At 43.3% G+C, this 27,408-nt stretch overlaps 1 protein-coding gene across 1 annotated transcript in view; it reads right to left on the reverse strand.

The window, feature by feature from the left end:
- Positions 1–16,861, reverse strand: part of SYNPO2L (synaptopodin 2 like) — a 30,201-nt gene extending 13,340 nt beyond the window's left edge. Inside the window, exons 1-3 of the mRNA XM_054382420.1 lie at positions 16,757–16,861; positions 4,347–4,498; positions 1,032–1,690 (exon numbers count right to left, since the gene is read on the reverse strand). Of these exons, the coding sequence (XP_054238395.1) occupies positions 1,032–1,690; positions 4,347–4,498; positions 16,757–16,861 (916 nt within the window). The remainder of the gene's footprint in view (positions 1–1,031; positions 1,691–4,346; positions 4,499–16,756) is intronic.
- Between the last annotated feature and the right edge of the window lie 10,547 nt (positions 16,862–27,408).

The following is a 27,408-nucleotide window of genomic DNA, read 5'->3' on the forward strand; positions in this document are numbered from 1 at the left end:
ACTATTTTGTTCCACTTAGAAAGGTCTTGACTAGTAAAGATCCTCCTGCAAGGAATTGTTCCTGTCCTTGCTGGCGGCTCTCCACTGCCAGTATTTAAAAACGATAAATTCTACCACAGCTCACCAGCTGCTGCCAGACATGGACACCCTTGCTGGAGTAAGTGCCCACAGAGAAAGCATCCTTCGAAAGTTGATGTAGAAAATTCCCATCCTGAGCCTGACAGGGTGAGAGAATTAAATGAGCTACTGACAACAATCTTTTAGGGATATGCTGACTAAAAATTATGTCTACTTAGTACTTAATTGTTTGCAATATTACATTCCTGTGTGCCCATGGAGAGCTGAACTGAATAGGGGACTCCTCAGAAGGCCCTTGGAATAAGCACACGGTGTTTGGACATGCAGATAGCTAATGTGCAAACTGAGCTGTTTTAAGATATATTAAAGGCCAGGCCTGGGAAACTGAACCCTTAACTTCCTTCCTAACATTGTCATTTTCCCTGAGTCTTCAGCCCAAAGGGTTGAAGAAATCAGTGTTGAAGAAACCAATAACAAATTCTTTACTGTGAGGGTGGTGAGACACTGGAACAGGTTGCTCTGAGAAGTTGTGGGTGTCCCCTCCCTGGAAGTGTTCAAGATCAGGGTGGACAGGGTTTGAGCAACCTAGTCTAGCAGAAGGTGTCCTGACCCATGGCAGGGGGATTAGAATTAGATGATCTTCAACGTCCCTTCCAACCCAAACCATTCTATGATTCTATGACTTCCACTGTTTCCAGCATATAATGTTGCTAGTGCACAGCAGAGTGCGACTCCTAGGTCTCAGACTTTCCCTCATCTGTTCCATCTTAGGTGAGATAGACACCAGTGACAAAGCTGCAAGAGGTGGCCCCAGTCTCTGCAGATCTGACGTGACTCTGTTTCTTCCCAAGCTAGAGGAGCTAACTCACTTGACCTTTGCAGGAATTAGGCATTTAGAAGGAGATTCAGCATAAGAAGGGGCATGGGTGAGTGGCAGAGTGCAGAGGACTTACTGGCCTGCTTGGCTTTCTCTGTGTACGAAGTAGTTAGGTCTTCATCAATTGGGTGCTCCACTGGCCCCACCATGGGGATGAGATGGCGTTCTGCTAAGATAGCCTTGGTGGCATGGGGCAGAAGCATCGCCTCTGGAGAAGGCTCCCGTCCCTCTGTTGATGGTGGCTGCAGCTGTCCCTCGTTCTCAGAGAATGGAGTGTCTGTGCGGCTGCCAGGCAGGCAGATGATCTCCCTCTTAGCCACTCCACCAGAGCTGGCCACCTTGGCTCCCTGTGCAGCAACCTCTGGCATGCTCTCATAGCCACTCTGTTCGGACAGGGACACCTCATCCTGAGGCACATCCGCCTTGCTGTTGATGCTGTCAGGTGGGGAGCGTGGGCTTTTCTTGCGAGCCCGGCGGTGCTTCTCCTGGGCCACGTTGTCAGCATCACTGTCTGTCTCGCCATAGTAGGCTTCACTGTCTGGCGGGGAGGTGAGGCTCTCCAGATGCCTCTGTGACCTTCGTTGCTGTGAGGGCTGTGCAGTGGATGGGGCTCCTGCTGGTTCAGAGCTGAGTAGCTGTGCTGCTGGGCTGAGTGGGGATGGTGGGGAGAGCACTCGCTGCCCTGGAGAAGGGGATCGCTGGAGCCATGGGCCAGTCTGGTCCCCACCAACTATCCTATGGAGAGAAGAAAAGTGGTGAGTGAGGTCTAATTGTTGGGGCTGAGCTGGAAGGAAACCCTGACATGTGAAAGAAGGGTAAGGATTAAGCCAGTGTTTCAGGTGTCTGTCATGTGCACCTGAAGTGCAGACACCAAGAGCAGACTCATGTCTGACATCAGCTACATGCTTTCATCCTGATTTTCTGCTTCAGGACTGAAAACCAGGTGTTAAACACTTGCAAATCAGAATGCTCTGAGAGCATAAAAACGTACCCAGACAGCTTAATCAGCTTCCCCGGCATTTCTCCTGAGGAGGTGAATGCTTCAACGGCAAACATTCCTCAGGACAGTCACTTGCCAGAGGGGGCTGGGTGCCTCAGCTACCCTACCACACTCCAGCTGCTCTTGCAGCTGGGACTGCACCCCCAGACTGCTTTATTCAGAGTAGGCTCCAAACATAGTTGGTGCTGTTTGTTTGCTCTGACTTCTATGTGGGAGTAGATAGCAAATACATAAAAGAAAAAGGCCTGAATGGCTTGGAGGGGCAGGTTGATTATCCTGTGGTAGGAGTTCACCCTCATGTATGGCCTACTCACTTTGGGCTGCTTTGTAAGCTAGCTACCAGTGCCTGGGTGTTGACACCTGCACTGCAGTCATGCTAGCCAGCCCAATCCACGCTGTCATTCACCTTTGGCTTAGACATAGCCACTTCTAGCCAGTAAGCCGGAAAAATGACTAGAGTAGGGGCAGGGCAGACTGGGGCACTGAGCCCCATTGCTTACTGCCAAAGGGAGGGAGAACTGGCTGTGCTGATGGGAAAAGAACCAGCCTGTCCTCTCTCTTCTCAAAAGTGAGTCTGGATTTCAATGGCAGTTTGACTCTGGATGACACAGACAGGGAAGGGAACTTCTTTCCATTACTAGGGTCACCGTGGCTTGTTAGAATTATAAAGAAGCCCCAGGTATTTGCCTTTTGAGCATGCATACTGGCAAGCAAGACAGACAGGATTGCCTTTGTGAAGTTGTGGAATTCAGGACTTGAATCTTAATTCTAAACTGAAAAATTATACAGTCAGTCAAATGCAAACCTTTGTGGAAGCTAAGAGTGGAACAATTTCTCTGACAGTTTATTTTTTTAATATTTGCTGTTATGAACTCTCACTGGGGAGCAAAGCAAAAGAGCATAGTCCTTCCTCTTCTTTAAATACTTAACTGGATAACTGAAAAGCATTACTGCTTGAAAGCCACTTTCTCTTTTTCTGCACCGTCAGCTCTCTCCACACACATCCTGCACTCACAGAAGTACATATATGACCTTGCATACTACAGAGGCATCCAGCTACCTCTCCTTTCTGAACAGGATTGATTAGTATTTTCTATGGGAACACAGGTATGAAGTGGGAATAGAGATGCGACCAAAAAGCAATACTTGATGAGTTCTTCTCTACTCTAAGATGGAGGTTACGTTATTTCTAAATCATTGAATCTTGCAGCCCTATAGAGCTGCAAGAAGCCTGCCTTTATCATTTTGCTAATTTGAAGTCTGCTGATTTTGGACCATTGGAATTTGCCCAGGCACCTGTTGACTGCAGATAGGCTCCTGTGGGGTGACATAAGGCCTTGGCAAAGGACCAGGAGCTATTCTGGACACCTTGTGCAGGGCTCACTCATCTCATTTAATCACAGCTAGGGTTTAGAGTGAGCACATCAGAAGGCACCAGCACTGTCCCTAAAGCCAGAGGGAAAATTGTACACATTCAGGCTTTCCATCTCTGAGAACTGCCCATCTCTGCCCCAGCTTTACAGATGCCAGCAATCAAAGTGGCTCTCCCTCCCCACTGCCCACAGTGTTCTGTCTTTTCAGGACAGTAGAAAATCCCATCTCCCAGCCTTCTTCACCAGGGCCTTATTTCTTGAGGGTGACTTCTCTTTTGGCATTAGTGTGAACTAGCTGGGACCTCACACAGTTTTGTTGCCTTTGCCTTTATCTAATTAATTTACAGCTTGGGCCTTATCCAGCGTGCACTGAGGTGCTGAGCTAGCTTAGCACAGCTAAAACCAGATAATTTACTGGGACCATTTTTTGTGCTTAAATTTGAGTCCTGTCTCCAGTATCCATCTGTACTAGTGACTACCAGAGATACTGCTTCCTTTGAAAACAGACTCAGCTACACATCTTTGTGGAAGTCAGTTCACACCCCATCAGACTACAGTGGCGTCCTGTTGTAATATTCAGGTAATCTTGTCAGCTCAATTATCAATGTGTAGTCAAATCCATTTCTACAGAACAGTTATTTACCCAGAATGAACTGATGTCTCTGTTAATTACCAAGATAAATTGCCCTGAGGCATCTGCTTGCTTAGAGCCTAAATTGTTCATTCTTTGCAGCATAGCCCTCATACTGCAAACACTTCCGTCCAGCCTGAGTGGCAGTGAGGACTAGGTCAGTCCAGCCCCAGGGCTAGGCACTCTGGAGAGCAGCCCAGAGAATGCAAAACTTTTGGATGGCCATATGCTAGCCATGTGAAAGTCCTCCTTAGTACACTCTGAACTATAGACAAACTGAAGGCTTCCTGCCAGCCTTCTTTCTGCCAGGTGTGGATAGCTGCTGTGCTGGATGACTCTGCTCTGCTGCTTGCACTGTCACAGTACTAGTGCTTGGGAGTAGGTTACCTTTTCACACGGATGTTGAGCATGCCATTGGAGGAATCGATGATCTGCATGGCAGTAGCATGGGAGAGGCCAGCACATGACTTCCCATTGATAGATACTAGCACATCATTTTCCCACAGGCCTCCACGGCACGCTTTACTTCTCTTTCTGATCTGGAAAAGCAGAAGGGAGAGAATAGAGGTGAAGGGAAGAACAGTAGCTGTTTGGTTCTGTTACTTGCATCCTGTGCCCCTTCTATTGCTCTGTCCCTGACAGAATAAAATAAGGCCTAAGCCTAGTGCGCTTGCCATGGTGGAGGACCAGCCCTCTTATGTGAGACCTAGGTATGCCTTTTGGTCTCAGTATTCCTCTTAATTCTAGTAGTCACTCTGCTGAGCATAGGTCTGATCTGAGCACCAATTAGAGTCCTTCAGAGCAGGTGAAATACTCAAGAACATCCATATGCTCTTCTCTTTTTCCTTTCTTCTAAGTTGTTAGGGAGTCTGTGTTTCAGAGAGGGAACAGGAACTTTTTCCAGACTATCCCTGTACATGGCTGTGTGCCTTCTATACACCCCTACTATGCTTCCTCGCTATGATCCCAGGCTCATGCAGAGCCCGTGCAGGTACCATCCATAGGGAAGCTTACACTGGGAAGAGATGGTGGCTCCAAGGCACTTCTTACTGTCAAGCCTTCGTGCTCTAAGGGCTTTGGCCAATGTATTTCTAGACATTAGCATCAGGCCATATGGTGTCTTGTTACACAAGTGTATATTTGGATCAAATCTTCTGCCTTAACAGGAACTGTGCAGGATATGCATTGCTGTATCTGCAAACAGAGCCTGTCTCTGTAGTTCCAGCCTAGTTCTCACTGAACCTTGCAAACCAAATGCCCACTCAGCTCAAAACCCAAGACCTCTCCAATTCAGGCAAGCAATGGGATAATCTTGTAGGACAGCTTGGCACAATGCACTCATTTTGCACATAAAAGAATAGCTGTGCAAAAACACTGGGTCAAGGCAAATCAGGTGCTTCTAGAATATTTCTTCAGATCTTGCAGTTAAGCAAGAGACAAATCAGTGCAAAGCTATTTAACAGAGGGTGAAGTGAACAACTTTGGCAGATCCCTGCAGAGAAGTAATAACACAGCAGGACACTTTCTGCCGTATCTTAGAGCCTTGCTGCTCAAGCAACCAGATTCAGCTGTAAAATTGCACAAGCTATTTTGTCACTTTGCTTGCACTCCCATAGCAGCTACTCAAAAAAGGTGGATGTGAGAGAATTTCTGCTCTGTCACTGTTCCTGTAGGGGCAGGAGGGGAGCAGGAAGAGAGAAAGCTGAAGCCCTGAGGAGATCCCATGGCATGGCTGGCTGTTGTCAGGACCCTCTGAACCCATGTGTGTGCATGCCCAAGGGCTCAGCCCTGCTGACTTGTGTTGAGCAAGCAACAGCAGCGCTCCTCCCAGGTCAGCCTGTCAACAGGACTGAGAGGTGTTGGGGAAGCAGATGGAAAGAGGAGAGCTATGCTCCAAGTTGTTTGTGTGTTCACTGACATTTTATCACTCTGTAACTTCTCTGGCTTAAAATAAGGACCGGCTCATTTCAGCTGCCACATCCATCAGCCTCTGTCATTTTAGTCCTTTATCTCTCTCCTTGTTAATATAAGCCTGGAATGAGAATGTGTGGGTCTGTAACGAACTATTGCCAAAGAACCACTTTTCTGTTACAGTATAAATGCTGCTTCCCAACACTCCCTCAAGGTGCAGCTGTTAACTGAGAAGAGATAGCAGACACATTTCCCTGTCCTGCCTACCAACACAGCGGCTAAATTGGACAGGAAGTTGAAGAGAGATTAGAAGGAGGGTCTCCTGGTATTCCACAAAAGGCCAACTGCTGCTCCATGACCAAGTGCTTGGGGCACAGCACTGGATGGGAACACGCTTGCTGAGTATCTCTCCCAATTATGGAATGAGGGGATTAGGGGATAAAGGCTTTCAGCAGGTGCTCAGAGCATTCCTGACATCCCATGATACTCCTCCATGTTCATTAAAATCAACTGGATGTGGACTGGTGGCCATTCAGAGCAGAGCCAGTAAGCTTCCAGCAATCCTCTGGTCCCACAGTACTGCAGGACTTCGAAGGCAAGTGTTTGGAATTCCCAGGCAGGGAGGGTCAGGCTGTACTCGCTACACTGCCTGCTGTTGCTTCAGGCACCTTTAGATCAGAGTAAGCTGGTGGGATGCCTGCTGCCCCATGCTGGCTAAACAACACAAGCAGGCAATGCACATCTTTTGTAGTTAGCAAAGATGCTGGCTTTGGCTTAGGCTATGCTCAGATTCTACTGGCAGAAAGCCCACGCACTAAAGCAGCTATAGTTACTTCCGTGCTGTTGAAGAAGCCTTCAAACTAGTCCCATAATGTGGGAGGTGGCTTTGGGAAAATATACCCAGGCCTCTTCCAGCACAGGAAGAGACATACAGACTCTGAAAAAAAAAAGCACATAAATGTTCCTGTCAGTCTCCCCCAGTTTTATAAAGCCCTCCCTGGAAGTTTATGAATCTGCTTCCCAGGAGCAAAGGGAAACAAACTATTCACAGCTTCGTTTGAACAATTTGACAACCCCCTACCCACTGTGTTTGTCAGGAAGGAAAGCAAAAGGGTTAAAAGCAGAAGAGGATTGTGCAGGGGGAGGAGGAAGAAAGCACAATGATGTGCAGAAAGGACAGGACTCAATTCACAACCATGACAGGCGAGTGCAGTGTGCTGGAGGTTGAAGAGCCTCTGGACAGAGAACAGCACAGGCCTGCTAGTTTTTATATAACTGCAAACACAGTGCTGTTGACACCGTATGACAACCCATAGCCCACATGACTGACTCACAGCAAGGACAGCATGGAGCCTTTGAGGCCTCAGGCCAGGGTGGTTGCCCAGTCAGAAAGCCAGGCTAGCTGCCCACTCTGAAGGTCAGGCTGCCCTTAGGCTCTGCCACTTGCTCCACATGTCCAAAAGATGCCACCTCCTGGGCACCCAGTGAGCCACATGAAGTGTCATTAACAGGGAGCTTCTGCTTAGGTTGCAGACAGATTGAAAGGTATCACACAGCAGTTGTTCTGAAGAGATGAGAAAGCATGGGAAAAGTGGCATTTCAGAGAGAATCCTCTCTGCTTCCTGTAGCAGACCGTTGAAAAGCTTTCTTATGCAAGTGAGAGGCAGCACTGAGGCACTCTGATAAGTAGTCGGGGTTAGGCCCAGACCTAGCCCTTGCTGATTGCACTTTCCAACCTTCTAGCACATACTGTGAGGATTGACCTCTCCTTTTAGGAGGCAAACTCCACAAATTCTCTGAGCCTCTTGTAAGCAGCTGCCTGTTACACTTTTCACTCCATGTCTCAATGAACACACTCCTCCTGGCTCACATGGCAGGAATGTCCTGTTTAGGGAATCCCAGCTTCAGGGCATTGTTGATTTAACTACTGGAAATACAAATTAGTGTGGAAAACTGGAACTATAAAATACTACACAGTTATTTGTAAGATGATCTATCTTACTACCTTTTTGGTGGGACTTCTGTTGTGACAAAGTTCATGGCAGAGAGGTTTGGGTATCTGCAGCACCTAGGTGCATGCACATCCGTGTGCATATTTTCTTCATTACTTTGCCCTCTTTCTATCACTGACCACGTTGAATCAAATAGGAGGGGAAATGCAGAAGCAGAAGAGGGAAGAAAAAGGAAAAGGGTGAAGGTAACAAACGAGGAAGAAAGAATGAAGAAAAAAGCACTGAAGGGAAAGCCAGTGCTAGGAGAGGCCAGGGAAGGCCAGGGCTGGGATCAGGCTTTCCCAGTACAGTACAGCTTTCTTTGTACAGCTCTAAGGAGACAAAAGGACATGCTGATAATTGGACGTGTCTTGGGTGAATACAGCCTAGCTTTTGGGAACAGAATGCAAGCAGGGAGGGGGTCAGATGCAGCTTGGCAGCATCTGTCCTTCAGTAGGGACTATATTTAGATAGTGGCATGTGGGGGTTGAACACAGGCTGCGATGCTAAGAATAGAGTAATCCTGATAGTAACTCAGTGGCTTCACATCTTGCCTGAGTACAGCCCAGGGAACCTGTCTTGAAACTTTGCAACCACCCTCCCTGCTGGCCAGCACCACTTCTTCACACAAACAGAAATTTGCTCTGAGTAATCAGAAATGGATTGCAGTGCCTTTCAAGAGTAAGATATAATAGATTCATGCCATCTTCCCCCTTCCCTCTCCAAGGCACCTTCCACCTCCTCTCATTGAGAGAGATTGGTCTATAAGGCCAGAAAACAAATTACACTTCTCTGTTTAGTTCTAATAACTTCCTGACCAAACATCATATTCATCTTTAAGATGTGATACTGGATAACTTGCCTCTTGGTAAAGCAGGTATGGCATCTCTGCAGACCAAATTCACAGGTCACTGTGAAACTTAGGGAGACTTTATATATGGAAAGAAGGGAGAGAACATATACTTTCTGTGTTGAACACAGCAAAGGAGGGTGATGAAACAATGTGTCTTGAGTGACAGAATAGGCTTGGGTGGCTTCTGGACAAGGAGTTTAGAGTGCAAATTGGTAGTGGCAGAGGATGCTGGTGCTGTAAATACTGTAATATGTTATCATCTGGAGTACTGGTGAGGGGGATATTGCTGTCCCAGTATAGGAAAAAGAACAACTTTGGTGCACTAGACTTAATTCTGATTTGTATCAGTGGGCATAGGCACTTTCCTAGGCAAGCAATCAGGTGTTGTTAGTTTTCTCTCTGTTGTAACTCTGTGCCTTAGTAAGAGCATTTTGTTGTGATAATACAAGGGGGGTGGCAAAGAGAAAACCAACCCCAAACAATCCACCTTCTTTGCCTAAGTAAAAAAATTTAGCACAGGGCTGGTTGCTGGGAGTACCTAATCCAGACCGGGTTGCAAGTAGATAAAAAGAGGTTTTATCTCCGTGGACTTCTGCTACTTGATGAGAGATTAGTTGAAAAGTGAGTGAAGCATAATATCAATGATAAGGAATAATGCCACATGTACTAGAATAGTACTAAAAGAATTTGATAAGCATTTTACTTTCAACAGAGTAAACAGCAGGATATCAAGGGATTTTATATGAAGCAAGGATTCAGAAGGGATAGATATGTTTGTCAAAAAGCAAGAGTATCTAAGGGCTGGTAGAAAAGGAATTGAGTGTGTGAAAGAAGCATGCTTATACATGTCACACATAGGTCCTTTTCTAGAGACATAGCCTTTCTCCTTTCGACAAAAGATTTTAGGATAAAAATCTGAGGGAATTAGAGCTCATAAGCAAATCTAGCCAACAAAATGTCTTTATACAGGGACAGGTGTTGAACTAGGATAGAAGGAGTGAAAAACCATTGAACACAGGACAGAGTCACCCAGAGACATAGCTTCAGTGCTCCTGAACAACATGTTCTTGACCTTAGCACTGCTTGCTGGCACTGTGCTCTAAAGGGCAGTGAGGATGTGAAAAAAAAACCTAACTCAAAACAGACTCTTTTCAGCTACTATCAATTGCTGTACAACAGCAGTCTTTAGTATAATATGCCTCCACAGTATTTATGCTGAGAAAGGGCAAACTATAGGAAGACATACCTACTACTGTTTTGATAGAATAAGGATACAATCCAAGACAAAAGAACACTTATGTTTGAAAAAAGGTTTTGTACAAAGCATTCATCGTATTTACAAGTGGTGGATACTGTACCAAGAACAGCACTCAACAACCCTAAGAGGACCTCTTAGCAATGGTCTGAGGTGCATAGGCACCATTGTTCTGCAGCAGCAAGGGTAGGATCAGCCACAGATATGGATTAGCCAAGTACCCCATTCTCCTGGTGGATTCCAGGAGAACGTTGGTATAGAGAACTTCCTGTGCTTTACAGCATCTTTGTAAGCATCATGTAGGTAAGAACAATCAGGAAAAAAAACAGGTTCAGTCTTCAAAGATGTATTCAGTTGTTCTAGCAAGTAGCAGACTGCATAATGACAGTGAATGAACCTCAGCTCTGAATTGCAGCTGCCTGTAGCATTAAACTGTTGAAATGATCCTCGGCACATCTTTGTCTTAGGACAGGTAATTCTCTCCAGAATAATTCCCAAGGAGAGTGTGGGAGCTAGAGCAGACCATTCTGCCTATGGGCTGCTTGCATACAGCCATCTTGCTTGGTGGAATAGAAGAGGTTAATTGCTGGGCTTTCTTCCATTCTGCAGCAGCGGACATCAGTACCAGAGGGTGGTCCCAGGTACATTTAACACACCAAGTATAGATGTAGCCTGTATGGTTTCACTGCAACTGCTGATAGTCATCAGTCAAGAAATTCTTCCAGGACTTGTGCTAAAGAACAAATACAATGCAAAGATGAAATTGCCATCTACAAGGAGAGGGAAAGCTTTTCTAACAGTTCCCTTCAAAGAAAAGTCCGTGGTCACACAGCTGAAGACAAAACACTCAGGACAGTAATGTGTGAGAGATCAGGACCCAACATCACACTGTCCCAGGAGTGATTGCCTCATATTTTTTAAGGGAAGGGAGGAAGTGGAAAATAAGTAAATAAACAAACAAAGTGAAGTGGCTTGGGCAGTGTGAAAGGAATACTTTAACAAATTGTTAAAGATTATATGAGACTAAATGTAGGGTATAAATCAAGATTCTAATAGAGGGAATGGCATGACCACTGATACAGTCTGTCCACAGAGCCTGTTCCCTGTACTTGTTTCAGAAGGGAGTTCCTGTGTAAGGACATGTCCCTTGCAAAGAGCTCCAAGCCCTGGTAAGGCACAAGGAATTGTGAACCCAATCAGCAATGGTGATTTGCAACCATGATAATACGATTTTCTGTTTAGGCCACCTTCTTACCATTATCCTGGAGATCTTACACCTCTGTCCTTGGAAAGAAGCACGGAGCTTCTTTCCAATTTTTGCTCCTTGCTCACTGCTGTCTCAACACTGTGCAGAGCTTGCAGCTACTCGTCCAGACAGCATCTCTGGAGCCCCCCACATTCTCCCAGCATGTGGTTACTAGTGGGCCCACCTGCTCCTTGGAAAGTCCCACCAGTGCCATAGTCCGGTCTCCCTCATTGGCAGCCAAGGGTGGCACCTGCCTAAGTGTTGATGGGCCATAAAACATGTCCAGAAGCACTCTGAAAGCTGCCTGAAGCACTCCTTCTGCAGCACTGGCAGATATATTTGGCCCTCCAAAATCAGGGTTAGGAACTGCTATAGACTAGGCTGCCAGCAGTGGTTTTTAAGATGTGACAGTAAACATTTGTGAAAACAGAAAAAGAACACTGGAAGAGAAGGTGCTTGCAATTCTGGAAGCTGTCAGATCTATTTGGGTTAGAGCTGGCACCTCCAGCAGGAATAACATGACGTGAGTAAAGGTGAATGGGACAGCCAGGCCATGAGTCACAGAAACAGTGAACTGTGACTGGAGAAAGATACCGGAGAAACTGAGGATATGGAAGAAAGAGGTTAAAAGGAGGTTGTGATGAACTGCTCTTGAATGACAAAGAAATTTTTGGTTTTAGAAGCTATACAGTCCTGTGTCACTGCTTCTCCTAACAGTTCACTCCATTGCTGCAAAGTATTAGTACAGAACAGAGAAACAAAAGGAGCTTCTTCAGTTATCACCACCAAACCCCTGTTGTTTCAGATGCCATACTGCCCAACATCTGTTTGTAGACGACAATCATATAGCTCAAGCTTTTGCTGGGTGAAAGAAGCCTTCCCTCCTCCTCTTCTTTTCTGCAGCTGCTTTACCTTACATTCATTTTCCTTGAAAGTGGCTGGCTCCATAGGTGTGATCTTTCCAGTGAATTCTCACTTGTGCTTTAGACAGTAACCTTGCTATCTCGGATATTGCTACCTGAGGCTCCTTTGTTTATATTTGCCTTTTTTTCAGAGATGCATCGTTTTGCTAGCTCATTATCTTCCTGTGATGCAGTAATGCGCCTGGGACTTTCTCCCCTACTATCAGTACAAGCTAGAAAGCTTCCAATTCTTCAGTATTGCTTGTGTACCAAACTACACCTTGGAGGGCCAAGGTAACAGTAAGTAACTGGATTTCCCTCTCCTGGGATAAATCTTGTTTTGTAGCAGGATCCCTAAATGCCAGTTTGCATGCACTTGCACCATCCTAAAACTGACCTATACATTTTCAGAAAAATTATTTCCTTAATAAAGTTTCATGTTATGTTTCTGCTTTGGCTGATTATGGACTTAATGCTTATGTCCTCTCTTATAACTTTTCTCAGACTAGATATTTAACATTTTGTTTAGTTTCAAGTGTATTTGATGCACATATCCTTACTGCAAAGAAAACCTCCATTTGCAGTTATAAAATCTGGAACCATGTAGTCAATTGGCTTTAATACTATCTTTCAGTGTTGATCATGTTACTTAAATATGAACTTATTCCTTGATATCCACTGAGCACTGCTGGAAGAAGTGCTGTGTGTTTCCCTGATCCTGAGGCAAGCTGAGCTAGATTGCCTCAGATTAATTGAACATGAAACTAGTTATGTATGGCCCAAGAGGCTGTCCACAAGGTAAATAATTCCAGCACCTAGCTCTAGACGTGTCTCTGAACCCATAACTCCCAGGAAGTCCAGCATGTAAAGACCCAGCTGCTTTTCTATCTCTTTGTGCTGGTTGGACTGAGGTTTAAAATGGATTCCTTGCTTGGTCAAATATACATCCTTTTACTCTGTAGAAAAATAGATTCACACTTGATTTCCAACATGTTAATTTATTTTCTTTAGTAGTGACCATTTGAATATCTTGTGCTAAAAACGATGGTTTAAAATCCATCTGCTCACTGCACATTCTGAGTTAGCTGCAACTTGAAAAAAGACAATAATTTAAGCCATGACTGTGAACAGCTTGTGACAGAGCAATCGATTACAGGCCCACTAATGTATTTGAAGAGGATAAAGAATAATGCTGAAAACATTTGAATGTCATTAACTACCATCTCATCTCAAAACAAACAACCAACCAAATCAAACCAAAACAACAAAACAAAACAAAAAAACCCTGAGAACAGTCCTAAACTGTTCTCGCATATGCCTATGAGAGCCCATACTGACTATTTTGTTCCACCCAAACACACACTTGCAGTGTCTAGGTGCTAAAAGTGTCTGATGTGCATATGAATATTACCATATTGATATGCATATTAAAGGGATACCATAAGCATACTTCTAAGAGTGGAAGGTGAGACAAAAGAAGAAGCAAACCAAACCAAATAAAAAGATGATGTAACCTTTAAAAAGAAGACAAGAGAACCTGTTACTTTGTAAACTGATCATATAAGATGATGAATTATGCAGGGATTTGTGAAACAAGAGTGACTCAAATAGGAAATCCCATTTTGTACAACATTTAGTCTTCAGAATGCCTGGCTGCTTGATGTTACCAAATCTTCATTAGGAAACCAGGTCAGATTTAGTCAGACATGTAAAGAACTATCTGTTCACAAATAATTCTCTCTATGTGTAGGGTAAACTACCAGGTCTGTCAGTTCTTACTGACATAAGCATGCTGATAATTAACTGAGGTGAAATAGCTTCCTTCCACACAGCATTACTAGAAAATTAGATGCATTGGTGAAGTTTACAACTTCCTCTTAAACGCTTGCAGGAAAAACAAAGGAAGCAGGAAGTGGGAGATGGAGTGACCGTTAACCAAGTCTGGTCTAGCAATTCCAGCATCTCTACATAGCTATAATATAAATAATCTCTAAATAACTTATTATTTGTTATACTTAAATAATTTCCACTTACTAGGCCCCAGGTACCTTTTTATCATTCTTTTTCATCCAGAAAGGTATATATATAAAAATATTTGATTTGGCATCCAAGAATAAGCATCTTTTCTTAGTGCTATTACCATGATTTTCTAGTCTGGTAGTTGGAATTGCCTAAAATGACAGCACTGGAATCCCGTGACTGCATCCACTCAGTTATCTCCTCACACCTATCAGATTCATGGCTGTATCTCCCATCACATTTTCTCCAAATTCATCTATGCTCCTGTTCTGTCCTTCCCCATTCTGTCCAAATGGGTTTTGCTGCAAGAACCAAAGCACTAATGTTTCTGGTTTTCTAAGCCACAGTTTTTCTGGTCTCATATGAACACTTCCCTTTCTCCCTCAACACTTCTTTCTTTGACAGCAGCTTACTAGTAGACCCTCTCATTTATCTAATCTGTCTTTCTATACACGCACAACACATTCTTTACTGTGCTAATGAGCATCATGTTGTTATTTGACCTTACATCTGCTAGGCAGTCTCCATCTCAGTGACACCTCTCTCTGACCACACTTCCAGTCTGCTCTGATCTCCTGGATGGAGGCTGAAGAGAGCAAATTGCTCATCCATGTGGGTCCCAGCAATAACAAACCAATAGAGAAACAGACAATACTGCCCTCTTTCTCTATGCAGTATATCATGTGGCCACAATCACTTGTCAGGCTTCTTTAGTGATGGGACCTTTCCCATCTGTGGCTCCTAAAATGTCCAAATGGACAGTGCTAATGATGTTAAGAGTGTTGGAAGATGCTTTACAGACACCCTGCTGGTGTCAATAGCAGAATCTTAACTGCAGAGAAATGAAGAGTTTATCTTTCAACTCAAAGACCTGAAAACTGAGATTCAAACTTCTACTTTCTGCATAGTGAGAGGAGGACAATTAGGTTACTTCATGACTACTGGGGTTTATTCTTTCCTAAGTAGTTAACAATCAGATATGATCTTACTGTGTTTGTTGAAAGGATCCAAAAATCCTTTGTTTGGGGACTGTTTAAATACTGTTGCCTTTAAGACAGTGAGTACTTATGGTCACCTGGATGCCACTTGATTCTGGAAAATAATAGCCCAAAATGATAATTATAAAATCTAAGCTCTGCTTGAAGAACAGTATCTACTTTGAGCTTCAAATGGATTTGTATCAATTATATTTCCATAATATCCAAGTGTTGGAAAATAATGTGTGTGTGTGTTATATATGTGCTGGGTTAACACAGCCTGCTCTCTCATCAGCAGATTCAACCCAACCCATGACATTCTATTTGCTAAACTTAAGGTATGACACCCAGTTCTGGGTCACAGCTATTTCTACTTAATATCTTTCTAGACATGCTACTAATCCTTGAGCAATATTCCATTCATCTTAAGGTGCAGCTTAGCCTGGGTTATGTCTAGTTCTTGCTGCTGTTCAATCCTGAGTAATCTTTATAAGACACTCAGCATCTACTCCCTTTTCAGTCCCAGCTTCTTGTCTATTGAGGGAAAAACGAGAGTCAAAATAATTCTAGACTCTACAGAGTTTATGTGGCCATTGAAAATCCCATTTCCTAACAACCACTGATGTCAGATACCTATTTCAAGGACACTGACTCTTTGGCACAGAAGTTGTTTTCCTTGGGGAAAAGGGACCTTTCTTCTTTTAAGAAACATCAACTTTGGGTCCAAGCTATGGGATGCCAAACCATCCGGCAAAAATTACAGACGCTCCTTGACCTGGGGTGAGCCAAATGATACAGAATACTTCATTTAAAAATTGTCAGAGGCACAGTCTACTTAAGGAAACAGAAGGAGCTGGGCATAGCATTTTTTCATTCTTGTTGCCTGGTGCCCTCCAGTGAGACATCCCAAGATATCATTGCGTCAAGGCTGATGCAGTTGCTATGAGCTTAATAAACAGAAGACTTTTTTTCCTCATTTTTAAGCTACTCAGTAGTCTTCATGAAAAGAGAACAGTAACAGTTGCTTATTGAATGTAGTGCAGTTCAAGGTTTATATATATTCCTTTTGTATTATTTCATCTCCTATCCAAACAACTGCTTAATTCGTCAAATGGGACCAATATTTGTCGCTTACAGCATCAAAAATACTCACTTCAGACAGTGAAGAAACAAGAAAGTTTCATCAACAGAAGAGACCTTAAGAAATGTCCATCTATTTTGAAAGTTGGAATATAGTCATGAAGTGTTAGGGCCAGTTGAACTGAATTACAAATATGGCTTTTGTTGCTTCAATTAAAATATTTTTTCTATAGTTAGATATCTTGCACAAGTACTGAGGTTTCCACTTTTGAGCCCTGCTCCTTCTTGCACTGTCACTATGGTTATATCTCTGCTGATAATTGGGGAGAGCTGTACTAAGTGTCTGAGCTGTACAGACACTTGTATGTACCTCAATATTTCAGGTCCCACATTCCACCCCACACCCTGATTGACCATTTCACCAAAGTTTGCCTTTTAAGATCTGCTGTCACTGTAAGGAGGTCCTGCATTCCTTAACAGTAGTGATAGATGTCCAACTCAGCAGGAGTATTTGAGTTCAGCGAAACAACTCTGCCCTCACAATTCACATCTCAAGGTCCTACCTTTGACACTTGAAGGGGTCTTTTCTGCTCTGAACCCCCTTGCAGCCGGAAGCCCCAGGGGGCACCTCCAGACAGTGTGATGAGCATTTCTTCTTCAGCTCCCATGATCTCTGTGCGATGGTTATTTTGTCTTCCCAGTTCAAAACAGACTCCAGTTCTTAACAGGTGGTATCTTCTACTCCCATCTTCACAATTCACACCACAAATCTCCAGTTCTCCAAAAGGTACTCTGCTTACCTTCTCTTTTAGGCTCAAACACACACAAAAGAGGAGTTGAAACTGTCAACCCCAGCCTTCAGTGCTCTTCTGGACTCTCAGCTGCTGCTCTGCCTATGATTAGACATTTGATTCTACTCTTGGTAAGGGGCCAGAGTTGCCCTACACACGTGTCATGTCAATCTCACCCTCTGTGCCCCCTCCCCCCCATACACCATAGATCTCTCACCAGAGCACTGCTGAAAATAGCACACCTCCTGTCTATCCAGAGCTTTGTCTGACACTCTTAAAGCTGGAAGCATTTCAGAAAAAAATTTGTTTCCACTTTCCATTCCAAATACAAATCCTAGAGTCACCCAGCACTCAGTATTCATTAGTATGAGTTTCAGACAAGGACATGACACCGGCACAAACTTATAAAATATCAGGTGATAGCACACGATCCTCAGAAACTGAACAGAACCAGCTTACAAGTGACATGCTCTTTACTTGTGTTTTCTGTGTGCAGCTAGCATTACTACACAGTAGTGCTATGTCTACTCGGAAAAGAATAACAGGCAGACTATAGATGTAATGTGCTACCTCTGCAGCTTCCTGTTCCCTGACATCTCCTACAGCAACTCCTAAAATTAGACATGGAACCAGAATAGTCAGGATTAGCTACACATATGGGATTCAGTTCTCTGCAGGGCACTACATACATATGCTCCCAAATGACCAAGAGAACAGCTCTGCACCTGGGTCATGGAATCATAGAATAGTTTGGGTTGGAATGGACCTTTAAAGGTCATCTAATCCACACACCCTGCAGTGAACAGTGACATTTTTAACTAGATCAGATTGCTCAGAGCCTCATTCAACCCAACCTTTAATGTTCCAAAGCTTCACCACCCTCATTGTAAAAACTGTCTTCCTTATATCTTGTCTACATCTGCCCTCTTTTACTTTAAAACCATCACCCTTTGTCCTCTTGCTACAAGCCCTACTAAAGAGCCTGTCCCCATCATTCTTATAAGCTCTTTTTATGTTTCAGAAGGCTTTTAGTAGGTCTTCCCAGCACCTTCTCTTCTCCAGGATGAGCACCCCAACATTGTTGGCCTTTCTTCATAGGCGTTCATCCCTCCAATCATTTTCACGGCCTTTCTCTTAGTGTGCTCCAACAGGACCATGTGTTTTCTGAACTGAGGAGTGAAGAAGTGGATGTAATACTCCAGGTAAGGTCTCACCAGTGCATAGTAAGAGTCCTTCACACTTTTCTCTTTTGAACCATGACAGACAAGGTCTCCCGGCTGTCCCAAGCCACCTTGATTCCTTGGGAGCAGTAGGAGAAATCCACGTTCCCCTTTGCTACAGGGCTTAAAAGAATTGTCTGTTAAGATCCTAAGAACATACTTACTGTTACCACATTTTGCATGTGCTTAGTTCTTAGTGACTAACAAGTATCTTACCAATCTCTGTGAGGTTCTTCTAACATTGAAAGGAAACAGTTTTGCTCTGACACCATTGCTCACTTGACTACTCCCCTACCAGTATTATAATACCACTCATTCAGTGCCACTGCATTTTGCTGGTGGGCACACATCAAAACTGTAAGTAATAAACAACTCTTGCACAGGCATCACATTTCAATGTAAAATTGGCCCTGGGTGCTCCTGTGTCATTGCCTTTCGCAGGTTGCTGGCAGGACACATGGTCAAGAGCACTGGGGAGACTTTGCAACTAAATTTCAGTATCTGAAGGGGATCTACAGGAAGGCTGGGGAAGAAGGGCTCGTAGTAATAGGATGAAGGGCAATGGTTTTACATTGTAGCAGGGTAGATTTAGGTTACACATAAAGAGGAAGTTCTCTACAATGAGAGTGGTAAAATAATGGAACAGGTTGCCCGGGGATGTGGTTCAGGCCCTGTCCCTGGAGACGGTCAAGATCAGACTTGATGTGGCCATAGTGTCCCTGCTCACTGCACGGGGATTAGACAAGATGACCTTTGAGGGTCTCCTCCAACCCGATGCAGTCTGTGAATCTGTGAGGATCGGCAGCGTTGGCCCGCAGTTGTGCCTTGGCTCCAGCCCTCCTGAGGCCAAGCGCTGGTTCTCGGTCTGTACCGGCAATTTGAGAAAACGGCCCCGCTGCTCTGCCCACCACCACAGCTACAGCGGTCATGCAAGTTGCCCTCTCGCCCTACTCGGGGCTGTCCTGGCTCCAAGGGAAAGGCAGAACGTCCGTGTGGACAAACACGGCTCTGGCCTGAACACCCCAGCAAGGGCTGCCGTTGGAGCGGCAGCTGAAGTCCCGTCAAGTTGGGCCGCGTTCTCCTCGCCCGCCACGGCTCAGCACTTCCGCACACCTGACCAGGACCGCCCCTGCGAGCGCGACGTCCGTCCAACGGAGTGATGTCAGCGTGCGGAGGCGGTGCGCCTGCTCGACGTCTCACAGCGCCTGTGCCGTATCCGGGCCTTGCCGGGTGGGGCGCGGCGGCGATCGGAGGTTGGCGGGGAGTGCGGACGTGGCAGCCAGCGGGTGGGGGAGCGCCGCTTCCGGGGAGCGGCAGGGCCGGGAACCGGAAGCGGGCCCGGCAACAGCGGCAGGAGCGGTGGGCAGCGGCGGTGAGTGAGGCTGCGGAGCGACTTTTGCTGGGCCTGGGAGGGGGGAAGGCGGGGTCGGGCTTGGGGTGGCTGCCGCACAGGTGCCCAGGGCGGGCAGCTGGCACCGCGCATGGGGGCCCGGCCGGGGGCTGAGCCTGAGCCGTTGCTGTCTCTTCTCCGCCAAGGAGTTGAGGCCTGGCGGCATCCAGCCCAGTGTCACGTCGGACCCGTCGTGCCTGCGCACCACGTCTGGCCTCTACAGGAGCCCAGGTCTTCCCCAGTAATACGTCTGGGTGAAAGCGCACCGCCAGGGGCCAGGCCGGCCTGGCCTAACGAGGCCTGCGGGGCTAGTTGTCGGCGGGGCTCTTTACTGTAGGGAATAGGCTTCTCCAAAGGAGCTGTCAGCGTCCCGGGGTCTGTAAGTCGGGCTGTCTCTCCCTCCTGGGGTGCCGGGCACTGTTTTTTAGTCCTGGTTGCGCTGTGAGGTAGATACCTCCTCAGCAACGTCCCTAATCTCTTGTAATCCACAGATCCCTCCCCCAGCGTTCGTGTTGTGCTGTTCAAGCTTCCATTCATTCGAGGCTTGTAAATGATGGTGGTCCCGTGCAGAGACCTGATGACTGAGTTTGATTAGTGTTGGTAGTAAAACTTAGGTAGTAGAACTTAGTGTCAGTGGCTTTGAAAGAGGACGGAGGAAAGGTATGGAGATGGTATGACCAAAGCAGAAGTCTAATCTTGAAAGAATGGTTATGTGAAATTTACCATGTAGATGGTGCATTAAACGTGTTTAGTTTGTATCATTGGAGCTTGCTTTTGCTCTTTCTGAGCAATTTTTTTTAAAGTAGAACGAAGATTAGTTTACATATTTTTTATTTTTGAGATATACTTGGGTATTTTTTGGTATGTGCGTGTAGTGTCTTAACTCCAAAATCTCTGTCAGAGACTTTGCAAAGCTCCAGATAAACTGGGCCTTCTTGATAACTGTCACACTGAAGTTCTGTTTAGACTTACTGGATGATGGAAGTGGCTGCAGAAACATTGGTGAAATGGTTACATCCACATGAGAAGTTATCCACCAGAGTTAATATTTATATTGTCTCATTCAAATACAGATTTTTCAGTTTGGTACTTGATGTTGATTTACAGCTATTAATGTGAAGGCTCCTTACAAATGTTTTTAGATCCTTTTGAGCTGCACAGCTCCTTAGTCAACTTTACCAAATGCTGGGCAGGGGATGTTAGAGGGAGAGAAATTACCATCTGATGGATTGTTGTTTAGAAGCAGTGTGGAATCACATCTGTAGAATTGGGAGGTGTTTTCTTGCTGATTTTGTACTAAAGTCTTTACTGTTTGTTAATATGAAGTTGTCCTGAATAAGTTTAGAAAGCTTTGGCTTTAACTTTCTTTTTTTTTTTTTTTTTCTGTCTTTTATCCCCCCTTCTTATTGAGTAGGTGTTCTGGTTATGGGGATTGATAGAAATATACATGGCTTGGCTCTTTAAAGGAGACTTACTTTCCATCATGTGTGTGGAAGCACAAGTATTTCTATACAGTTTTGTGTGGAAAGAGTTCTTGCTTCTGGAACTACCCTTCTCTGGTTGGAGCTGTACCACTCAGGATTCTTTATTGCTACAGACAGGCTGTGTAGTAGACATTGATAAAAGAGATATTTCTTCTTAATATGCAGTGACATTCACTTCAGGCTGTAATGTCATGGCTGAAGGCTGAGTTGTAACAGCCTAGAGGATTATTTCTTTAATGAATCATTTGATATTTATACCTCTTTCAATGTTTTCTCATATTACTGTAGGACTGTATTTTCTTCCTGTAACACTTGCTGTCAGGAGGGTCAAAAATCCAGGAAAGAATTGATGGTTGGCTAGGGAAGGGCAAGGTGCAAAGAGTAACTAAAAGTCATCAACAAAATGGTCTCCATGGAACAGAGAAAGTGGGTGTTTTTTGTTCTTTAGGTTTGGAAAACTTTATCAGAGATGAATTGTGAATAGTAGTTGTTCTTAAATGTTCAAGAAGATTCATTGTTAACATATAGAGCACTAAAAGTACAAATTGCACAGTATGTATAAGGAAAAGCTAATTGTAAACTTAGTTTCTTGTGAGTGATGGCACTTTTGTAATGCATTTCTGAGTAGAAGCAGTTGGAGTAGTTTTGGATGAAAGATCATCGGTGTTCCGATGTATACAAAGGAAACTTGTTTAGGATTATAGCATTTTTAAATTATATTCTATGTATTCCTATTTATCTATTCTTCCTTCTGGCCTTCTCTCTAAATTGTAAATTACTGTGGTAACTTCCTAATCAATTATACTTGTGCAAAGTTCACAGAAATGAGTCAGATGACTTCACATGTTGTAACATGCATGTGGAGGTAGCTAAGGAAGAGAGAAATCTTTTATTGTGATTTAGTCGATGCCATATTTTGAATGACTTTTGCTCCACAGGATTACTGCCATAACTAAGTGTTCTTGATACCTTTTCTTAGACCTTTATTACAGAGAGAGAGATGTAAATCAGTCCCACCAGGATGTTTAAGTCAATAAAGAGTATAAAATACTACTGAAGTGAAAATCTGGTGATGATGGCAGCGGTTAGAAATAATGGTAGGTTTAAGGTTAGGTCAAGACTAAACCATTTTGTATTCAGTTTTTAAGCAATTTGACTCTAGTAACTTGAACGTTATATTGGGTCTTGCCCCATATGATGAATCAGCCTATTAAAACAGGGTTTAATGTGGCCCTTCCTTAGGAGAATGTAAAAGTAATCTCATCTTTTGCCATGATTTTTACGTTCCAAAGCCTTCTTTTAATCAGCCTGGGAAAAACAGGGCTGCAAAAATCTGCTCCAGTACTTGTGTCAAGAAGTTCTAGCAGGTAATCTATCCTTTCTTCTCCTGAAAGCATCTTCAGTGAAAATACGGTGTCTTCTGGACTCTGACTGATACTCAATTGTTAAATTTCATTTTGAAAACTTTGCCTTTTACCTTTCATAACAAGATATTTCTGGCAGTGACTTAAAATGCATAGGTGGAGAAAATGCTACCTCAGATGTGACAAGTTGAGAATCTGTCCAGGTGGAAAGACAGAGCACCACAAAAATAGAACCAAGTGGGAAGATCAGGTCCAGTAGTGCCATTTGGATTGATTTGGACAAATGTAGAGGAGGTATTTGTTAAAATGGCCTGAGTGCTTGCAGATCAGTTGCCAGTCTGTTTTCCAGGATATGAGATTCTCTTCCAAGATACTCTGTATCTGAAAAGAACCAAGGGCTCCATGAGTACTTATAGAGGATCCAGTCAAACTATCAGTGAAACAAAGGCAAGGATGTCTGCCTTTCAGAAGTGTTCTTATCTCCAGAGTGTAAACCTTTATAAGAACAGCATAACTTTGCTGCTTCTTAAGAAAGTTGCAGAACAGAAGCATTAAAACCACTGTAGATAATATTCTGAATTGGTTTCTAAGGATGCCAAATGTCCCTTTCTGTCCCATCTTTTGGAAATGGTTTTGGTTTTGTGTTCAGAAATTAAGTAGATGTATTACTTCTAGTTTCAGCATAATGTAGATGGCCATGTTTTTGATTCTTTATAACTTTTTTTTTTTTAGGATAAGTCTCCCCATAAGTTGAAGTAAACATGTCTTATTTCTCTGGGACCAGTAAAAAGGCACTAGCATCTTTTTGAGGGAAAGTAATTTTGCTGTCTGTGTGCGTTTCCTTTAGGAGGAGATCAAGAACTGATGAAATCAAGCTTTTTTGTTTCAAAAGGGAATTAATGGTGAATCAAGAACATCAAACATAAATGTGCGGTTTTCAATGATTTGGGAGATTTGCTAATTGAAACAGTGGGTGTATTTTTTTTATAAAACCAGCCCCCAAAAAACAGGCTGTAGAAACTACACTGTATTCTTTGTTTTGATCTGAGAACTATTGTAAAAGTTGAAAGATCCCCACCCTGCAGTATTACTGTGTATTTTTCTAACATTAGTTTGTTTCTGATCAGCACTGGTTGTCCATCTTGTGTAATAGCTTTCCAGTATGAATTTTAGGTGTGTAACTGTTTTGACCAAAACTTCCATGGTCAACTGCCTTTATACGGAGGAAGAGAAAATGGCATAGAGTGACTTCTGTGCTTTGCCAGAAAATTATTTATGTTAATTGCCACGTGTCATAGCATTTCCCCAATATCATGAGACCTTATTTGAGTTTTGTGTATTACTGTACCTGCTGAGAAGTAATATGGTGTTCAACAGTGTGTTTTAATGTCGTGTTTGGCTTAGTTTTGGTAATGTGTGTTAAAGAAGAGCCTCAGTATTTTTATCACAGAAGCAGCCTGTTTTTTCCGTTTTTTTTCCTGTCATGTATACATTTAATTCTTTCTGTGTGACCGGGTTCTAATGTTTTGGTTTTTTTGAATGGAGACAAAATGAATGCTGATTGATACAAATTACTTGTACTGGAGAGAATGAAAACAGATTCATTCAGTGATAACTGTCTTATGCCTTCTCTGAGGTTCATACTCTTGGCCCTGCCCTTTTTTAATACTCCACAACAGTGATGAGCAAGCATGGCTCTAGCCTTACGTTTAGAGGAAGTTGAGCAACCAAAACAATAAAGCAGCCCTGTCCCCAGCTTCAGCACTGGGCTTAGTCTTGAGTCTTCCTCCTCCTTTACAATTCCCTTCTTGACCCTCTGTCAATATAGAGCAAGCACCAGCTTATGCTGTGGTGATTAGCCTGTGCTCACCGCCACATGGGCTAGGTCTGAAACATATCTACCTTCCTCTTAGTTGGGAACACTGAATTAGAACCATTTCCTTTGTGTAGCTACCTTTTCCACAGAAAGTGTAGGAAATGATCTCAAAACTCTTTGCTTCTGTAAGCCTGCATTAAATAAGCTTATCTCTTGATTTTGGTGTACTGTGAGCCAACAGATACTACCTACTCAAGTGGGAAATACTGGTATTCTTATGAGGGAGGAGAGGGAAGTTTGAAAAGAGAACAGTAAAAGGTCATTGAGTAAGATCACTTTCTGCATATACATTCAGAACAGTAAGTCAGAAGTGGTTTGCAAGGGATATGCTTGAGTTCTTGCCCCATCATGCTTTAAAAAAATAAGAGAGAAAAAAATGTTAAGATTGATCTTCTCCTGCGCTGTAGTAAGTCCTTGCTCAATTATTAGATCTGTTCAGGGATTTCTGTAGGTGTAACTTGTGAAGAGTGTGCTAATTATTGTAGCTCAGGAAATATCCTGCCAGGATGCTACTACTTTGCCTGCAGATCTTCCTGGAGGAAGGAGCAGTGACTAGAAGCCAAATTACTCATGCACAGTCCAATAAGCAATATTGGAGCAGCCCTCCTTTCTTGGCAGAAATCCAGGTCCAGGTGTTCCAAGATGTAGAGCAGTCTTTTCAAAGCATTTTCCTTTCCCTTAAACCCCCACCTTTGCAGTCAGACCCATCCTGCTTTACTGAACAGGAAGTTATTGTGGGCAGGTCTGTGATTGCAATGTGGTGATATCAGTTGCCTACCTGGGGAGGAAGAGGTTAACCTTCAGGGGAACTTGGGAAGGGAGCAGGTCTCAAAGTCCAGATTTTCTGGCCTCATGGCAGCTCAGTTTAGACTGTTCTGCAGAACTAAGTCAAAGGTGGTAGTTGTAAACCAGAATCATTAGAAATTATTCTCTTGCTGCCATGTTTATTATGTGTAATCATGTTTAAAAACACTGCAGGCTAATCAGAAATTGTCACACTGTAGTAAGATAAGCAAAATTTTCTGTTACTTCGAAGAGCAAATTACTTTTAAATGTTTAAGTTGTTTTTATTAGCAAGCCCCCTATCACTGTATTTATGTAACTAGAAGAATAAAAATACAAAGCTTTATTTCCTTTCATATAAAATGTAACATCTGATTTTGGAGTAAGCATTAGCATTCTTAGTATTGACATGACAGGACAAGGCATAATGGCTTCACATTGGAAGAAGCTAGATTTAGATTAGACAGACATTAGGAAATTTTTCACCATGAGAGTGGTGAGGCACTGCAGCAGGTTGCCCAGAGAAATTATGCAGGCCTCAACCCTGGAAGTGTTCAAAGCCAGACTGCATGGGGCCTTGAGCAACCTGGTCTGGCAGAAGGCAGAGGATTTGGAAATAGATGATTTTTAAGGTCTTTTCCAATCCAAATCATTCTATGGTTCTACATTCTGTCATGTTTACCACCTGGAGGAGGTTAAATGTAGTTTGTATGTATTATGCTAGCTTCTGTAAATAATTAGATTGATTTGTTGTGATATATTTATTTTCCCTCTATATATGGATCTGAAATAATTTGTGTGGATGGTTCATACAGAAGCTGTAGTTATTTTAGTACCTTTGCTGTACAACTGTGTTGCCAATTGTTTAAATAATTCTCTGATGTCATATTTTTGGCAATGTGTAGAACCAACCTTAGCATTGGTTGGCATGCTGTAATCAATGTATAGGCGAAATAGCTGGAGTGTTTGTTAGTGTAGATTCCTCACTAGCATTTGCCTCAACTGGCTGGTGGCTGATGCAGCTCTATGTCTCCTCTGTGTTAAGATTTACTGTGTATCTTTTAACACACAAGCTCATCATGAGATGTGGAGCAAAGTATGGGGGCAGAATAGTTGCTTGCTTTACCTCACCACTGCATTTTTATATGAACTGGAATGTTTTAGTAAAAAATTTAATTTCTCTAAAGACATATATTTTTACAGTGTTAGTGTTGATAGTCTTAGCTGACGAGGGTAACAGTGTCACATGAAGTGTCCAGCAGAATATGGGTGATGCAAAATATCCTTGAGAGACCATGAGAGATTCTCCTGGCCACGAAGACATCTCATGGGCTCTCCACAGCTCAAGGGCTCTGTGGCTTATTTACCTGCTTGGTACCATGATATTGTAAGAAATACTTGATTGGTTTGGGGTCTCCCAGTGCCATTTCTGCTTTTCTCTTTATAAAGTCAGTCTTTATATATAGTTAGTCAGAAGTATATTGGGAATCTGACTGGTAAGCAAAATTTCCTGCATGGTTTTGCTAAGAAACATCTGTCTCTGATGCTCTGTTTCAGGTCTTAACAATTTTTTTTTATACCTCCTTTAGTGACAGCTTCACATGTGATGCCTTTCCATTTTGAACATCTTTCTTAGGTGAACATGCTGCTTTTATGTAATATTTTCATTTTCTGCAATTAATGTACATAGCAAGAACTTTAAATTGTTGTTTAAAATTATTTAGATCTATTGTTTAAAAACAAGCCAAACCTTGAGTACTTCTTGTGTTCTGGATTCTGTCAAACACATGAAGTTACGGATGGTGAAGTATGTGGTTCTTGTACTAAGGAAACACAATCTAGTAGACTAACAGACGTGAAAGCTGACCTTGTTCAGTGTTTTTGAGGCTTGTGTTAGGGAGTCTCTCATCTGTGCCACGTATTCTGTTTTCTTTTGGTCTGATCTGTGAGGTGAAAGTAGTTTTTAAGGTGTCTCAGAAAACTTTGATAATCATCTGCTATTGAATGGCAATTTAGGGTATTTTTTTCTAAAAAGGTGATTGCAGATCTGGCCAAGATGAAGCAGTGAATGAGTTCATTAGAAAAGAGTTTCTTAAAATCCTGTTTTCTATTTAGTTCTTGTAAAGCATTTATCTTACTTGAAAAAATTGCTGTGCGGTTACCTTTAATGTTTTACCTCTGTTTATTTCAGGAGTTTTAATTTCTGTGGAAAATGGTAGGGAAGTCTGACCAGTTTGGTTTTACATCTGCTAAAAGGAATTTCCCACCTCTTTTTGCAGGTGAGATTAATTTGGGGATGTGAATACA

Source organism: Indicator indicator, chromosome 7, assembly GCF_027791375.1.
Source record: "Indicator indicator isolate 239-I01 chromosome 7, UM_Iind_1.1, whole genome shotgun sequence".
In the NCBI taxonomy this organism is placed as follows: Eukaryota; Metazoa; Chordata; class Aves; order Piciformes; family Indicatoridae; genus Indicator; species Indicator indicator.